The sequence below is a fragment of the Neovison vison genome, chromosome X (genome assembly GCF_020171115.1).
Source record: "Neovison vison isolate M4711 chromosome X, ASM_NN_V1, whole genome shotgun sequence".
NCBI lineage: Eukaryota > Metazoa > Chordata > Mammalia > Carnivora > Mustelidae > Neogale > Neogale vison.
The window spans coordinates 15,723,160-15,741,710 of record NC_058105.1 but is presented as its reverse complement, the minus strand read 5'-3'; the positions used below and the strand labels follow the sequence as shown (position 1 = coordinate 15,741,710).

General features: G+C 43.1%; 1 protein-coding gene across 3 annotated transcripts in view; it reads left to right on the top strand.

The window, feature by feature from the left end:
* The first annotated feature begins 2,593 nt into the window (after positions 1 to 2,593).
* Positions 2,594 to 18,551, top strand: part of SLC9A6 (solute carrier family 9 member A6) — a 53,235-nt gene continuing 37,277 nt past the window's right edge. For 2 of the 3 annotated variants that reach the window (XM_044234439.1, XM_044234438.1), the window contains exons 1-5: positions 3,612 to 3,954; positions 14,769 to 14,968; positions 16,345 to 16,422; positions 16,694 to 16,770; positions 17,077 to 17,189. In XM_044234439.1, the coding sequence (XP_044090374.1) occupies positions 3,612 to 3,954; positions 14,769 to 14,968; positions 16,345 to 16,422; positions 16,694 to 16,770; positions 17,077 to 17,189 (811 nt within the window). Of the gene's footprint in view, positions 2,933 to 3,611; positions 3,955 to 14,768; positions 14,969 to 16,344; positions 16,423 to 16,693; positions 16,771 to 17,076; positions 17,190 to 18,551 lie in introns of those variants that run through there. The other variant, XM_044234440.1, reaches the window with a different exon arrangement.

Sequence of the window (18,551 nt, the reverse complement as noted above, 5' to 3'; positions counted from 1 at the left end):
AAGATCCCTCTAGTAGAAGTGTGGGAGGACAGTTGGTAGAGGCCAAGGCAGAAGTCAGCAAACCTTTCCCATAAGGGATCAGCCAGTAAATAGTTTAGGCTATTTGCAGATTCTACAGTCTATTGGGCAGCTACTTAACTGTGCCTTGCAGTGCAAAAGCCACCACAGTCCATTAGTAAACAAATGGGCACAGCCATGTCCAATAAACCTTTACTGATGGACTCTGAAATGTGAATTTCACATCATTTTCATGTGTCACAAAATGTTCTTTTGACTTTTGTACAGCCATTACAAAAAATGTGTAAAACATTCCTAGTTTCAGGCCATACCGAAATGGGTGGCAGACTGGATTCCATTGGCTGTACGTTGCTAATCTCTGGACTAGCAGATGGGAGTGTAGAGAATGTAGGCAACTCTTTGGAGAAGTTCATTTCTGATGAGGAGACAAAACTAATGTGGTAGTGGAGGCAGGTGTAGACAGTGGCCCGTTTCTCCAAAGAGATCTGGAAATGGTTTTGGAGAACAGGAAGAGACAGTGGGCCAGTTTTGTAAGAAATGAGTCATGGGGATGAAAGGTACAGCACAGGAAATATAGTCAGGGGTATTGTAATAGTGTCACATGGTGAGAGATGACAGCTACCCTTGCGGTGAACACAGCATAACATATAGACTTGTGGAATCACTATGTGGCACTCCTAAAACTGATAATGTGACACTGTATGTCCACTAGACTTCAATTAAAAGAAAGCTAGTGGACAAGGAGCCATTGAAGTTGGTGGAGGGAGATGATGGTTGGAGTAGATCCTGGAAGAGGCAAGTAGGAGGTGATGGAATGCAGAGCACAGATTGCAGTGTATGTTTCATAAAGGAAGAGGAAACATATCTTTCACTGAGCTTGGAAGGAGGAAGAAATGAGGGGCCCCCACAGGATGGCTAAGTAGGTGGCAGGGTAAGGAAGGTGAGGACGATTTTCTTGAGGATCTTGATTTTCGCACTGAAAAAGGAGACAAGGCTCAAATTCCAGGTGATTTATCAGTATGGACATTGAATCAGCCGGAATGAAGGCAGGGCTGGGGCTGAGGATGGATGCTGTGACCCAGATGCCCACATCCTCCGTGAATGTACAGGATAGACGAGGAAATCATAAGGGGACAAGGAATGGAGAGTGTTAGGGCTTAAAATGAGGGCTGGAAGGGGTGCCTGGGTGGCTCAGTGGGTTGATCCTCTGCCTTCGGCTCGGGTCTCGGGTCGTGGTCTCGGGTTGTGGTCTCGGGGTCCTGGGATTGAGTCCCGCATGGGGCTCTCTGCTCAGCGGGGGGCTTGCTTCCTCCTCTCTGCCTGAGTCTCTGCCTACTTGTGATCCCTGTCTGTCAAATAAATAAATAAAATCTTTAAAAAAAAATGAGGGCTGGAGGAACGAGGAGCTTGGAACAACAGTGGGGAAGTGAGCTGAATGGCAACCTCTTCACGCCACAGGACACAGGGCGGGAGTTGCATGTAGGTATTGTCTGTGTGTAAGCGGGATGGTGACACAGCACGGCCTGAAACAGCCACAGAGCACGTGATGTCCTGAGTGAAATTCAAGTAGCTGTTAAAGGAGGACATCTCGGGGACATCAATGCAGCAACTGGTTTGGGTTGAGCGAGGGGTACATTCTCAGGGGAGCCAAAACTCATGGGGATTGGCCCACTTGGTAGAGTTATTGCCCCGTCAGGATTCCTCCCAGAACTGTGTTAGAAAGAGGTGGCTGGGTGGTGGGGCGGGGTAGCTGCTAGGTCACTGGGGCCTGTGGACAGAAGTAAAGTCTGGCGCTTGAAAATATTTGCTACTGGTCAGGCAAGCAATCTCTGACTTCGAGTTTTTTTTTTTTTTTTAATTCCAAACACTCAGAGACTGAAAAATGATTTTGTTCTGAGGCAAAACAGCCTGAGAGTGGGTGGTTAGGCCTGAAGAAACAGGTAAATGAATTTGGTGGGTCTTCTGGGGTGATCAAGCTAGGTCTGGGAGGGGGCAGTGGGGAGACTGGGAAGGATCTTACCTGGGTTTCTTAAAGGCCAGCCCTGTGTGCACAGGGCAGTGTGGTTAGGCTGTAGCCAGGGTATAGGGGACAGGCAGGCATGAGATTTCTTGGGAAAGTGCAGATAGTTCCAGGTACTAATAGGAGAAAATGGGCTTCACAATCCCTGGGACAGTTCCTGACCTGCTAGGGACAGAATTTGGAGTTGAACAACCTGTTCTAGGTCTTTTTTTTTCCCCTTAAGCTCACTATCCTCACAGAACTTAAAGAGGTTAAAATGAAGAGCCGGTTTACAGGAGGGAATCCAGAATGGGGTAGCTTGGAGTTACCTGGATGTTATTTGTCTTAGCAAGGGGGTGATAAAGCATTTAAGAATCAGGAATTCTAGGCAGAATGATAGGAATTGGATTGATAGTATGCAAAATTTGAGAAGGAATTCATGTTTGTAAGGGAGAATCGAGCTCACTTCAAAGCAGTTCTAGTTTTTGGGCTTGGTAGGTCCTTCAACAGGATGTGATCAGGATCCCACCGCTAGAGGCCTGAAGGAAGAGTGACAGGTCACGGCTGGGGATTTGTAGTGCATTCATGTAGGGGTAGAAATGAAAGTCCAGAGAGAACAAAAAGCCCACACAGACTAAGGTGTGATTTGATGATAATTATGGAGAAAATAGGAAGCCACTGTTCTCCAAGAGGTGAGAACTGTGAATCTTTCCGTTTGGGTGTGAGACGTGGAGAGGCTGAGTAGAGAAAATACTCTTGGAGGAAGAGAGATGAGAGACGGTGTCAAAGGTGACTTCCCAGCTGGGGAAATCTGCATTGTAACAGCAGGAAGAAAGGAGCAAGGAGAGAAAGAGAAATGCACCACACCTCAAAAGATTTCCTCTTTGGGAAGGAGAGGAGTGGTTTGAAGCTTGGGTAAGTTTGAGCACACACTGAATCTTCTTTGCGAGATGAACGAGTGTCTCTGTACAGGTTCCTGATGTGAGAAGATGACGCGGGTGGTTTACATATAAGGAAAACCGAACGTACAGACACACTCATATTCCTTGCCTTTGAGTCAATTCTTTCATAACGACTACAGTGTTGGTTTTTTCCCAGTGAGGACAGAACAAGGAGAATCCGATTTAAATTACAGAGATGGCGTTCTAGGCGTCCCCCAAGGGGACAACTTCTTATCCAGTTAAGAGACACTGGGGGACAATATTGAGATGGGTTATGAAAGCTCGATTCCCCTGAGAGCTCTAAGACTAGGACCAAAGTAGACCTAGCCCGATCCGCCTCTGCTTGATTAAGCCGAGCTGAGGTTTCTTTTCCAGAAAGCTGTGGGCTGGATGCGACAGCCTTTCGTTCCCTGGAAGCCCCCGAGCGTGCGTATCCGAGGCTGGGGGGAACCGGTGCGGTGGAGGCCCGAAGGGCAAAGGGATGGGGCCGAACCAGCCGGGAGTGTCGCGTCGCCTTTAAGAGCGGCGGCGGTGGCGGCGGCGCGCGCTCCGACGGCTTCCCTGGGGCCCCGCCTCTTTCCCGTGAGCCCTCGGGGAGTGGTCCGACCGCGGGCGGCTGCGGGTGAGGAGCGGGGCGGGGGGCGGGGGGAGTTATGGCTCGGCGCGGCTGGCTGCGGGCGCCCCTCAGCCGCGGCGGTGGTGGCGGCGGCGGCGGCGGCCGCGGCCCCGGGGCCCACCGGCTCATGCGGCCGTTCTGGTTGCTCCTCGCAGTGGGCGTCTTTGGCTGGGCCGGGGCTTTGGACGGCGCCGGCGGAGCGGCGAGAGCCATGGATGAGGAGATCGTGTCCGAGAAGCAAGCGGAAGAGAGCCACCGGCAGGACAGCGCCAACCTGCTCATCTTCATCCTGCTGCTCACCCTCACCATTCTCACGATATGGCTCTTCAAGCACCGCCGGGCCCGCTTCCTGCATGAAACCGGCCTGGCTATGATTTATGGCAAGTGCCTCAACCCATGTTCGCTCCCTGGCGCTCCCCCTTTCTCTGCCCGCCGGCTGCTTCGCCTCCTCTCCTGGCCCTGCTTGGCCTGTGTTCAGCTCCCCTTCGGATTTCTTTCATTTTCTGCCTCGCTTTCCCTCCCACCCCCGTTTCTCAGCCTCATCCCCCCTTTTTCTGCTATGCCCCCCGTTTCTCTGCCTCACCCCATTTCCTCAGCCTCGCCCCCCGTTTTCTCTGCTTCTCACCCCCTTTCCTTGCCTGTCCACACCTTTTTTCCCTCCGACCCCACCCCCTTTTTCTTCCGCGCACCACCCCCCGCCCCCCTTCCCCGCCTCTGCCTACCAAGCTTGGGACCCGGGACTGAGGATGGGAAGGGAGTGGGTGCGGTGTCTCAGATTGGGCTGGGGACTGGGGGAGGGGAAGACAGCGTAGCGATCTATTTCTCTGGGGTGTCAGTTTGTTTAAGGTCCATTGAAGCTGCAGTAGTATCTCTACCGCTCAGGATCTGGCGTCCTTTTGGAGCCGGGGTCCACCTATACCCATCACCCAGCTCTTGCTACGCCCTGTCCTTTCGAGGTTGAGAATGAAAACGTTACCTCCCTTGTAGCCCAAGTGAAAACCCGAATGCAGAAAAAGCTACCAGGAAGGCTTAGGGTATTTTTAATGACATCCTGCTTTATTGTACTATGCTCGTAATATCTGATTAGGATACGTGTGGTCTACCGTCCTAATCCAGGCATACCGAGGTTAGGACAGGAAAGAGTTAAAGATCTCCCAGCAGTGTGTTGTACTATACGGCGATCTGGACAGTTCAGCCAAACAGTGTTTAGGAACACCACGCATATGCGGTATGGGTGACTTGCTGGTGCCGTAAGGTTATTGAGGGATCATTGAGTAAATGGTTTCAGTTCTGGTGTCTTAGTGTGCTTTCTTTTTGAGGTTTCTTGTTTATGTATTTTTATATTTTGGTCTTAAGGAAAGAAGGGCAAATCAAACCATGGGCTCACAGGCATTTTGGCCTGCTGGGAGGCCTCCTGAGTGGTAAAGATGCATATTGCTGACTGTCTTAATGTGACTGTGAGGGTAGATGGCTGAAGAGACGAGCGTGGACAGACAGTCCTTTCAGTGAAGTCCGTGAGTGAAGATTATCTTCATATGAACAGGCTTAAACTGATGAGCTTGCTGAGCTTTGTTTCCCAGACTTGCAAATAGGTAGAAGCGGCACAAAGGAGACATTTCTCCACGACCCTCCTCCCCAGCCCTTCCCAGTAAATACAGACTTCTGGAACGAGCATATGTGCATCTCAAGAGTGGCAAAACAAGGTAGTTGTGTGCATCAGGAAAATACATGAAATCAGACTTATTTTTCATCTGTAAGGTAATACGATTCTAAGCCTGTGTGCAAATATCTCTGCTCCGTAGGATTCTTAGTTTCTAGACATATTGGGTAGTTTTCCTACTCCATATTTTTTTGCATTTTACTTGCAGTGCCCCTTAAGCTACACCTCTCTCTATATATAATTTCTCTGTATAACAACGTATGATTTGTATTTGCTATACTGAATGAACATTTGCTAGTTAGCCAACTATGTATTAGGCACAGAAAATACAAATAAATAGAAGAGCCCCTCCTTCAAGGCGCTTAGCTTCCTTGGGTAGGCAGGTCACATAAAGAAAATAATGGCGTCTTGGGACACCTGGGTGGCTCAGTCGGTTAAGCCACTGCCTTTGGCTCTGGTCATGGTCCTTGGGTCCTGGGATCGAGTCCTGCTTCGGGCTTCTTGCTCGGCGGGGAGACTGCTTCTCTCTCTGCCTCTGCCTGCCACTCTGCCTGCTTGTGTGTCTTCTCTCTCTCTCTCTCTCTCTGACAAATAAACGAGTAAAATCTTCAAAAAAAGAGAAAAGAATGGCATCTTAAATTCAGTTAAATGCCAAATGAGTATTATGGTGTTAAAATAAGGAGCTGATCATAGAAGCCTCTTTGCTCCATATGGGGAGAGTATGATGTAGTGGTTAAAGGTGCAGGGCTTTAGACCAGAGGTCCACAATTTTTTTGTGTCAAGGGCCAGAGTATAAATATTGTTGACTTTGTGGGTCACATATGTCTCTGTTGCATTTTCTTCTTTTTTTTTCCTTTTAAGAAAGCTAAAGAACATTAAAACTGTTCTTAGCTCTTGGGCCACACAAAAACAAAACTTCACTGTGGTTTGCCAACTCCTGCTTTAGAGTCAGTCCAGGGTTCCTGTCCCACTGTGCTAATTGTTCTATGTGATCTTAGGCAAGTCCCTTACCCTCTTACACTGTCACCTGTAAACTGGGGGAAATGACAGGAGGGTTGCTGTGACGAAGAAGTGTTTTTAGCTTAGTACCTGACCCCTAAGTAAATGTTTAATAAATGATAGCTTTGATACTATTATTATTGCTATTATACTGCATTTTCTCAGGTCAGGCTCAAAACGTTTCTTTTAATTCATTAGTCTTATAAGTTGAGAGGCAAACACAGGTTTTTTTTAGTATCAAATACAGACTTAGAATTGCCCTGAAAATATTTGCTCCTTGGTAGTTGATGTCATTAACTTCCTCTAACTCTTGAGCTAAATTGGAAAGTGGGATTACTGACTACATTTCCTGACATTTCTGGTAGTAAAAGGTTATGGAGTAGCTTAGTGTTAGTATTTTGTGAAGGAAAAACAAGGGTGTCTCTTGTGGAATATCAAGTGGAAAGGTGTTATCTGGGAGTCAGACCTGGGCTTGATTTGCCACAACTTGGCATTCTTTAGCCTGTTCCATTTTCTCAGTATGGCATTGGGGGCTGTGGATAAACAGCCTCCTGACTAACTCCCAAGTCCAGTTTGAGAATAGATGGGATTGGGTCAAAGTATATTCAGTGCCATAGAAACCGATGTCTGCCATTTACCTTTTCTTTGACTCTCATAGCTGTTAATATATTAACTTAAGACCTGTATTTTTCTGCTTGACTTTCGGATGAAAATGTTCCTTACTCTGCAACTATCCAGCCCTCCACAGTTCAGCCCACCAATGATTTTACTTCTGTGATGTCAGTTTAGCTACCTAAATCGTGGAAGAATGCTATTTAAAATAAGCCTCTCCTTTATCTTTTTGAGAATCAAGAGTAAAAAAAGAAAAGATTAAATTGTGATCAGTTTCTAGATTGTAATATAGCCTAATTGCTCCAGTTACGAACACAATGTGAAAGCACCCAAGGGTTCTGTTCACTGGGCTAGCTTGCTTAAGAAGCTTAAAAGTGAGTCACCATTAGTAAAAATTGTCAGGGTAGCTAATTGAGTCTGAAAAGTGATCACTCGCTGTAGTGTGTTTACAGATGCTATAGAAAGCAAGAGACAGGAAAGAAATATTTTCCCTGAAACTTCCAGCATCCAGAGTCTTATGCTTAACTGACATGATTCATCAATAAATATTATTGTCTTTGACATATGAGATATGATGGGAAATACAGATATGAGTCATCTTCCCTGCCCACAAAGCACTTAGGATCTAGTGCCTTAATAGATAGTGTTCACTGGGCATTCTAATGTGTTCATTTAACCCCCCTAACAACCTTGTGAGATGGGTACTATGATCTCTCCCATTTTACATATAAGAAAATTGGGGCAGAGAGAGGTTAAATGACCTGCCTGAAGTCACATAATTTGTAAGTATTGAGCCAGGATTCAGACCCAGTCAGTCTGGCTCAGAAGCCCCATTCTCTTACCCCTAACCTTATTGCCTTATATTGAAGTGATAAATCTTAAGTATAAAGATAAACAGTTAGTGTTACCATCACGACATGTAAGGAAACTGAGGTTCAAGGAGGGTTTATCGACTCCAAGATCACAGACTAGAACTTGATGGAGCCAGAATTCATGCTTCTGACTTTCAGACTTGTGCTTTTCCTCCTACATCTTGCTGTACTAAATTTCATAAGATCATATATGTAGAGAAATAATACTTAGGTGGTAAGGGTTTTGGAGGTAGATTGTGAGGGAAGGCTGTGAGGGAGTAGAGACCTTAACCATTGGAGCAGTTCATTGTCATGTGAGATGTTTAGAAAATTGGAAACTATGGACTCTGAGAAACAAACTGAGGGTTTTAGAGGGAAGGGGTGGGGGAATGGGTAAGCCTGGTGGTGGGTATTAAGGAGGGCATGGATTGCATGGAGCACATAAACAATGAATTTTGGAACACTGCATCAAAAACTAATGATGTATTTTATGGTGACTAACATAATACAGTAGAAATTTTAAAATAAATAAGAAAATTAGAGAGGCTTGGGATGCCTTGGGGGAGCTCAGTCTGTTAAGCGTCCGACTCTTGATCTCACCTCAGGTCTAGATCTCAGAATCATGAGTTCAAGCCCTATGTTGGGCTCTATGCCAGCATGGGATGTACCTAAAAAAAAAAGGAACTTTAGAGAAGCTTTGGAGATAGAAAAACCAGATTCAGTGCTGGTTTTATCACTTAATGCCAAATACTGGTGGCTAAGTCATTTATCCCCATTTTAGAGATAAGGAAACGATGACTGAGAGATTTACAATAATATCTACTACATAAGGTTATGAGGGTCAGATTATACATGCAGAAAGAATGAAGATGGGGATTGATTAGTTCAAGATGCTAAGTGAGAGAACTCCCTTTGAAAGGAGGTTGATCTATCCCCAGAGTGGGGCTAAAGAGAAACGAGCTGGTGTTGACATGGAGAGGCTTGGAATTGAGACAGCTTACATCAGATGGCCTGTGGCTTCTCCAAAAAGGATATAGTGAGGTTGAAGATTTGAGAAGGAGGATAAAGGTTGGAGGAGCTGCTGCAGAGAATGTGCTAGGAGACAAAAAGTTGAATAAACACATGAAAAACTAACCAGAGGTTAGCAAAGACCTTGCCTTTTTTGGTTGCCTTGAAGTCGAATTAGCTTTTTTTTTTTTTAAAGATTTTATTTATTCATTTGACAGAGAGATCACAAGTAGGTGGAGAGACAGGCAGAGATAGAGGAGGAAGCAGGATCCCTGCTGAGCAGAGAGCCCGATGTGGGGCTCGATCCCAGGACCCCGGGATCATGACCTGAGCCAAAGTCATGTAACCCACTGAGCCACCCAGGTGCCCCTGAATTAGCTTTTAAAACAAAATCTAACAGCATTCTTCAAGAAGTAGACAAATGTTATATAATAAATACACGCACATACATTGTGTATATAAATCTCTGTGTACAAACATACATATGTTAATCTGTAGAAATTTTATCAATTTTGACCACATTTGATATCCCATCAATATTCCTTCCATATTTTGACTATCAGAGGCTTTTAGTGTCATAGCCTGGGAGAATGAGCTGAGACCCGTAGAAAACCAATTTCCATTGACCGTGAACCCCATACAGTGTTGGGACCCTCAATGATACACTGAGTTCTTTATCCCTGGGTGGAGGTCCAGTACATGAGGGTCAGGAATGTGTAGGAGAGGTGGGACCTTTCTGTTCTGTGAAGGATATCTCTTTGAGACTGTATTCTTTGTTGCCTGTTAGTGGTAATTTTACATTTCGTGATATCAGTATTTTTTTGTGCCTCTGTCTGTAGGAGGCTGGAAGTTTCCGCCTTATCCCCGTAACAAAGCATTCTTTTTGTGTACTTCTCTTCACTGAGAATTGCTTTAACTCTCTGATTACAATTTGACCTTTCACAGAACCCAAATTAACTTGAACTACCAACTTTATTCAGAGAAATTCTAATTTTTCAGATGTCTGATGCTGTAATAAAAAGCATCTCAGTTTTTTCAACCTAAGTAATTATTCTCCTTGCTGAAGTTTTAACTGCCAAAGTGTGTGTTTCAAATTTGTCCAAGCACTGAGCCCTCCTCAGGGCACACAGTGACATTTCAGCTTTGAATCGGAGTGCAAAACTGGTGGATACCAATCCTTCCACAGTCGGCCTTAAGGACATGGACAGAATTTGTGCTGCTGTTATCATTATTTGTAGTAGCTTAGCTATGATATTGGCACAGAAATATAAGGGGGGTATGACTTTTACTGAGCCTCTTGATTAGGAGGCCTTACAGGATAGTAGAGAAAAGAGCTCTTTCTGTATCATGTAGGCAGGGTGACTATGGATCTATAGCCTTTGCTCACCAAGGTTGTCCTTATCAAACCCAACTCATACACAACTATCCCTTTCTTATTTTGTATTCTAGAGGTTAGCTACCCTCACAGTGTATCTTTCATTTTTAAAAAAATTTTAAATAAATGTTTACTTCTTCACTAATTTCTTCCACCTCCCACACCCCACCTCTGGCAACCACCAGTCTGTTCTCTGTATCTATGAGCTTGGTGTTTTGTTTTTAGATTCCACATATAAGAGGGATCATAAGGTATTTGTCTTTCTCTGTATGACTTATTTCACTTAGCCTAATGTCTTCAAGGTCCAGCCATATTATTGCAAGTGGCAAGATTTCATTTTTTATGACAGAATAATAGTCCATTATGTATTACACCACATTTTCTTCATTTATCCATGGATGGACACCTAGGTTGTTTGCATGGCTTGGCTATTATAGATGATGTGGCAGTGAAATTTGTGGGTACATAAATCTTTTTGAGTTAGTGTTTTTGTTTACTTCAGGTAAATACTCAAAAATGGAATTGCTAGACCATATATGGTGGGTTTTTAACAATTTTTTCGAGGAACCTCCATGCTGTTTTTCATAATGGCTGCAACAGTTTGCATTCCCACCAATAGTGCGCAAGGGTTCTCTTCTCCACAGCCTCGCCAACACTTGTTATTTCTTGTCTTTTTGATCTTAGCCATTCTGACAGGTGTGAGGTGATCCCATCCATCATGGTTTTAATTTGTATTTCCCTGATGCTTAATGATGTTGAGCATCTTTTCATGTACCTACTGGCCACCTCTATGTCTTCTTTTTTTAAAAATTTTTTTAAAGATTTTACTTATTTATTTCACAGAGAGAGAGAGAGATCACTAGTAGGCAGAGAGAAAGAGGGAAGCAGGCTCCTTGCTGAGCAGAGAGCCCAGTGCGGGTCTCAATCCCAGGACCCTGAGACCATGACCTGAGCCAAAGGCAGGGGCTTAACCCACTGAGCCACCCAGGTGTGGATTTTTAGCAGATTTTTGACTTGCAAATATTTTCTCTTTCATTTATTTTCTTTTTTCTTTATTTTTTAATTTTTTTTATTTTTTAAAAGATTTTATTCATTTATTTGACAGAGAGGGAGCAATCACAGGTAGGCAGAGAGGAAGGGGGAAGCAGACTTCCTGCTGAGCAGCGATCCCAGGACCCTGAGACCATGACCTGAGCCGAAGGCAGAGGCTTAACCCACTAAGCCACCCAGGCACCCCTTTCATTTATTTTCAATCTAGGACTTTGGTAAAAACTTTCTAAACATTTGAGGTCATCATACTGTTTAGCAGTTACTCATTTTTGCTCACTTAAAAAATGTGTGACTGTAAGTTGCCTGAAAGAATCCCTCATCTCTGCACCCTCCCCACTTGCCACATTTGCCCCCCTTCCGCATTTATCACTTCCCATTCTGGCCTGGCTTCTGCCCCCACTGCTCCACTGGAACGGCCCTTACCAAGCTCACTTGTGAGCTCCTCGTTCCCAAACCCAGTGGACCATTCTTAACACCTGTCTTCCTTGACTTGGCTGCAGCATTAGCTAGTTTTCATCAATTCCTCCTCTTCTCTTCCTGTTCCTATTACTTTTCCTCCTTCCACTCCTTCATCAGCTCCTCCTCCTCTACCAGCTCCTTCACCTTGGCTGTTAAATGTTGGGATAAAATCCGGGCATATATCCATAGTCCTCTTCCCATTTTATTTGCTCCCCAGGTAATCTCAAAGGCACCTGACTTCAGCCATCTCCACTTGAGACCCCCTACTTCCTTGAGCTCCAGACCCCACACACTCAACTGTGCATGTTGTCACAGGTACATCAAACTCAACAGGTCTGAAACAGAACTGTATGTTTTCCCCCGTGAACCTGTTCCCTTTCTCACCGAATGGCCCTGCTACCTATCTGGTTGCTCAGGCCAGCTTACCCACATAGTTGCCAAGTCATTTTGGCTCCTCTTAGTCTTTCTCCCAGTCTCCTTTCCTCCTGGTCTACTCAGTCACTGATTCTTGTAAAAAATAATTACTTTCTAAAAATCTGTCTCCATCCCTTTCTCTGACCTTTTAGATGAAGCTCTAAGCTTAGTGCCTGAAAGACTGCAGTGGCCTTCTCTCTGGCCCTTTCATACCACTGTGGTCTAAAGCAACCAGTCTTTCTAAAATAGAAATCTGATGTCAAGCCCCTGTTTATTTATAACCCTTCTATGACTTCCCTTTGCTTTCGAGATAAAGTCTAAACTCCCTTCCCCAGCTTGCAAGGTCTTTTATGACTCAGCTCCTGCCGATCTTTCACACTCAACTCTGTCACTTTATAACCCAGCCATACTGAACTATGTGTGATTCCCTGAATGGGCTATGTTCTCTCTTCCATGACTGGATGTGTCCTACTGTACCTCCTACATGGAAAACCTCTTCTTTTACTTTGTTTCCTTGCTTAGGTGACACCTCTAGAAAGACTTCCCCACCATCCCACTCCCCCCACATCCCACTTCCCCCTCCCACTTCCCCTGGCTTGATTAGGTACCGCTTTCTTCTGTTTTGTTTGTTTTTTTTTTAACACCGTGTGTGTGTGTGTGTGTGTGTGTGTGTGTACACCATACTGTAATTGTTTATTAAGTCTGTTTTCACTAACTAGGCTGAGAGCTCCTTGAAGGAAGGACCTTGTTTTCATCTCTGAACCCTGGAGGCCTACTCAGCATAGTACTCTAATCACATATATTAAGAGAGTGGCTGGCGGGTTAGTGTGAAAGGAAACAGGGAGGTCAGGTGTAACTCATAGTGGTATGCTCTACATCTTGGAGTTAAGGGAAGTTCCAGAAGTTTGAGTTCAGTTTGCAGTTGAAATATAGCTCTACCGTGGAATAGTATTTGACCATGAAAAGGAATGATGTCTAATACATGCTACAACGGGGATAAACCTTCAAAACAGGGGGTGCCTGGGGGCGCCTGGGTGGCTCAGTATGTTAAAACAGGGGGTGCCTGGGTGGCTCAGTGGGTTAAACCGCTGCCTTTAGCTCAGGTCATGGTCTCAGGGTCCTGGGATCGAGCCCCGCATCAGGCTCTCTGCTCGGCGGGGAGCCTGCTTCTCCCTCTCTCCCTGCCTGCCTCTCTGCCTCCTTGTGGTCTCTCTCTCTCTGTCAAATAAATGAATAAAAAGTAAAAAAAAAAAACCCTTCAAAACAGGATGCCGAGTGAACAAAAGCCAAACATGAAAATTCATATTGTAGGATTCTGTTTATATGAAATGTCCAGAGTAGGCAAACCTATATATAGAGAAAACAGATTAGTGGTTGCCAGGGGCTGGAGTTTGGGGGGGCGGGGGAGGAAGTGGCTGCTAATAGATATGGGGTTTCTTTTTGGAGCAATGAAAATGTTTTAAAATTAGATAGTGGTGATCAATATATGACTTTGTGACTATACTAAAAGCTACTGAATTGTGTGGTTTAAAGGGTAAACTTTATGGTATGTGAATTACATCTCAATAAAGCCATTATCAGTTTGATTAATATAGAACATGGTTCTATATTGGTTCTAGGTTGATTAACCTAGAACATGGTGCACATCTGAATATCAGTATGATGGTCCAAGTACAATTCTAGCAATACGCTGATGTCATAGTGCTGGACTGAGGACTTCTTTTCCATGTTTTGATTTTGAAGCACATATTTTAATTTATTTTATTTTTATATATTTTTAACTTTTTTAAGATTCTACTTATTTATTTGCCAGACAGAGAGAAAGAGAGCACAGAGAGAGAGCACAGAGAGCACAGACAGAAAGAGAAGCAGGGAGAGGGAGAAGCAGGCTCCTCGCTGAGCAAGGAGCCCAGTGCGGGACTTGGGGATCGTGACCTGAGCCAAAGGCAGACACCCAACAACTAAGCTACCAGGTGTCCCAAAGCACATATTTTTCAATTAAAATCTGAGCTTTTAGTGGTAGAAGAGCTCAGTTGCTCTTCAAATGCTATTGACATTCCAGTTTGTTAAACGTGTATTATTTGGCTAGCCAGATGCTGTAAGAATAGTTTGGGAAGTGTTGTGTGTTTAACGGTCTTATGAACTGATGGATGGAGGTGGAGGCGGTAAACACATTTCTAACAGGATTATGCTGTCAGGTTGGGACACCTTGGAGCATATTCTGTGTGCAGATAATTTGAAGGTATTTTTTTATTTTGTTACATTCCTAATTACCCATTTATATCTTGATCTAGAGATGCAGTGATATATGCTTGTGCCCTAGGGAATGTTTTTTCCTCTCGTCCCACTGGATTATATGAATATTAGACTCTTAGATTTGCAAATTTAATACTACTTTAAAATGTAACTGCATTCGGTCTAGAAATTGGTTCTGAACCACAGAGGACTATCATAAGAGCTTTTTTGTTTTTTTAAGATTTTATTTATTTATTTGACAGACAGAGATCACCAGTAGACAGAGAGGCAGGCAGAGAGAGAAAGAGAAGGAAACAGGCTCCCCGTGGAGCAGAGAGCCCGATGCGGGGCTCGATCCCAGGACCCTGAGATCATGACCTGAGCTGAAGGCAGAGGCTTTAACCCACTGAGCCACCCAGGTGCCCCTATCATAAGAGTCTTTCTGTTAACAATCCAAAGGTATGTGTGGGCTATAAAAGAAGTAGTCTTTGTCCAGAAGAAGAGCTTATATGGTTCTTTTATTATTTCCAGGTCTTTTGGTGGGCCTTGTGCTTCGATACGGCATTCATGTTCCAAGTGACGTAAATAATGTGACCCTAAGCTGTGAAGTGCAGTCAAGCCCAACTACCTTATTGGTAAATGTTAGTGGAAAATTTTATGAATATACACTTAAAGGAGAAATTAGTTCACATGAACTCAATAACGTTCAAGATAATGAAATGCTTAGAAAGGTAAGTTCTTCATTAAAGGGAATATTTGGATTTTTTTAAAAGTGTATAACTAGTAGCAAAGTGGTTCAGGAAGCCAATAGTGAATTTTTAATGATGTTGAAAATCAGTCTCTTAAAATGGAGAAAAATCTCAGTTTGTGTGTGATATAATACGAAGGAAATAGACATCTGTATACTTCATTTTCTGATCGAGGCCAAGTACTATAATCCTTTTAGTTTCATTCTGTGATGTTTATAATTGTAATAAATGGTGAATAAGCATTTCTTTCAATTACCAGATGGTCCTTAGAATTTTATGGTACTTCAGCACGTTGAGTTTATTTGATAATACCTAAAATATTCCATTAATATTCCATTAAAATAAAATTAATATTATTTCTTCCTTGTTTTGACTGTGTTCTATATGGAGGACAATTTCATCTTTCTTTGATTCATAATCTGGCACAACTTCAGGGGCCTCATTCTGAGAACCAGTTACTGTACCATGCTGTGCATAAAGCTTTATGTAGGAGGCTGTGCCACAGTCTCACTGGCACCCCGATATTCCTGGAGCTGCTTCTTCCTGTCCATGCCATAGTTCCCCATGAAGCTTCTCAGGGCCTCTTTGCTTGTGTCTCCTGTTTGCCGCCCACCCTCGGCCAGGCGCCTCCACTTCTGTCTTCTGCATGGGCAGAACTTGGCTTTCAGAGCTACTTGGTTGTGGTTCTGACCATCCTTAATGCTTTTTACAGTTTCGTACAAGCTTAGTTTGCTTTGCAGCGAGAGTTCTTTCCACCTGTGGAAAATTCCAGTTCCTTAAAAGTTCTGGTAAACAAAGTTTTAGCATGGGTATGTGTGTAGTAGCTTTGTGTTCATGTCGGATCCTGCTGCAGCCTTATGAACAGAAAGGGTCATCTATATGATTATAAGAAATAGATATTAAAAGAAATGGGCCATCAGGACTAGAAATCTTAGTCACACAGAAAGTTCTTGCCATAATATTATGCTGTATACCTCTTAGAGTCATTACCTGTGTAAGAAGTCTGTTTCTTTTTGCCAGCAATAATGGTATACCCCCATATTTTGTTACCTAGTTTGGGGGTCTCCTGAATTTAAAGCAAAGAAATGTTCATGATTTCCCCATTTTTAAGATTTTTTAATGTCATAGTATTTTACTACCCTTTCCACAGATATGACTTAACTGATTGCTCCAACACTGTCTCCTTGTCGTTTGGTTGAGAAATAGAACAGCTATCCTATATGAAATACTTTTCAGTGACCACAGTAATATTCTTGACTTTCATCAGTTTAACATTCAATCTTTTTTTTTCATAATTTGATAATGTAATACAAGGTCTTCTAAGGGAATTCATCTAAAAGAACTCTTTATTTTAACAGGTTACCTTTGATCCAGAAGTATTTTTCAACATATTGCTTCCTCCTATCATATTTTATGCAGGATATAGTCTGAAAAGAGTAAGTGCTTGTATATTTCATATATTTTGAACAACTTTAAACTCGTGGACTTTATCATGTCTGACACTTCAGAAACAGGCAGTTATTTCCATTTTTCCCTCCCTTCTCCTCTCCTTGCTGAAATTTATGCCTGTACAAAAATTATTTCTCTTATTTCCTTTAATGAATAATGCATTGAATATTAGCAAAGCACACTAGAATAGAAAGCCTTTTCTTTTCTAAATAATCAGTAAGTATTCTAACACACTGTAACTTTTTTTTTTTTTGTTAGAGACATTTTTTTCGAAACCTTGGGTCAATCCTAGCATATGCTTTTCTTGGAACAGCAATTTCTTGTTTTGTAATTGGGTAAGTACTTGAAAATTAAAACACTTTCTATCCTTCAAATTATACTTTTTAAATAATGCAAATTTGATTTATGTAGTATTATATTCCTGAGTGTGCCTAAGGACCTTTTTCAATAAAATGTGTTCACGTAGATAATAAGTTGTTTGAATTCTCCTTACGGACAAGATATTACCATATTTAAATGAAATGAGTTAAATTTGGGATTAGTCACAAAGTACTACATTAGACTCATCTTATTCTTAATATATTCTGACTTCTTTAACAGTTGCTGATTTTTTCTAAAGTAGAAATGTGTTTATTGAGCAGGTCAATAATGTATGGCTGTGTCACACTGATGAAAGTAACTGGACAGCTTGCGGGAGATTTTTACTTTACAGACTGTCTGCTGTTTGGTGCCATTGTATCAGCAACTGACCCAGGTATGTGTCCATGAGAGCGGAGCTTCAGAACTTAAAGTACAGCATTTTAAAGATTTTTTAAAATTTATTTGACAGAGAGAGGTCACAAGTAGGCAGAGGAAGGCAGAGAGAGAGGAGGAAGCAGGCTCCCCACTGAGCAGAGAGCCTGATGCAGGGCTCGATCCCAGGACCCTGAGACCATGACCTGAGCCGAAGCAGAGACTTAACCCACTGAGCCACCCAGGGACCCCAGTACAGCATTTTGCTAGCAAAAGCACATGTGTGCAGTCCTTCCTTTGGGTGTAGAATTCATAAATTCCCATAGTACTGTACTTCCAATTATAGAGGAAAAAACCAAATTCATGGATCCTTTTGGCTTAAGCACCCTATTTTATTTTATTTTATTTTATTTATTTTATTCCTTACATTTCCCATTACTGGTCCTCAGCTTGATGCTGTTTAGACAATGGCTCTAACGCGTTTTCTTCAGAAATTCAGGTTGGTGTCTATCTTTAGTAATTGGGTATTTGGAGAATATGAACTAGATTAGTTAAAATGGGTGATAGTGGTACACTTCCTTTCATGCATTTAGACCAGTTCCCTAAAAACCTTCTGTTTATATTCAGCTATCTACATGTAAGAATAAGAAAAATAGTTTTTATATGATCATTAGAAGGCAGTTGTGCTACCATTAGTGTGATTTAGCGTCATTGGTAGGCCTTGCTATACATTAAAGAATTGTTTTTATAAAATCAGCTTTATAGTTATGATATATTTTTTTAAGGTTTTATTTATGTATTTTAGAGAGAGAGCGCTGGGGTGCCTGAGTGGCTCAGTTGGTTAAGTGTCTGCCTTTCGCTTGGGTCATGATTCCAGGGTCATGGGATCAAGACCCCTGTCGGGCTCCCTGCTCAGCAGGGAGACTGTTCCCTCTCCTTCTCCCTCTCTCCCTGCTTGTGCGCCTGCTCGCTCGCTCTCTCTCTCTCTCTGTCTTTCAGATAAATGAAATCTTGAAAAAAAGAACGCTTTAGAGAGAGAACACTCATACAAGTAACTGGGGGTTGGGGGTGTAAGGAGAGAGAATCTCAGGCAGACTCTGCAGTGAGACAGAGCCCCATGAGGGGCTTAATCTCAGAACCCCGAGACTATGACCTGAGCCAAAACCAAAGTTGAATGCTTAACGGCCTGAGCCACCCAGGCACCCCTGAAATAGTTCTGATATGAACACAGCTGGAGAATGAATACCATTCTATGGAATTAGGTGGTAATTTTCCTAATACAGTATTGATGAGCCTCACAGTTACGTTCATGGTAGCAACTTAGAGAAGATGCAGGCTGAAGACCTAGTGATGGGACCAAAGACTGGAGTTTTTGAACTAGGGA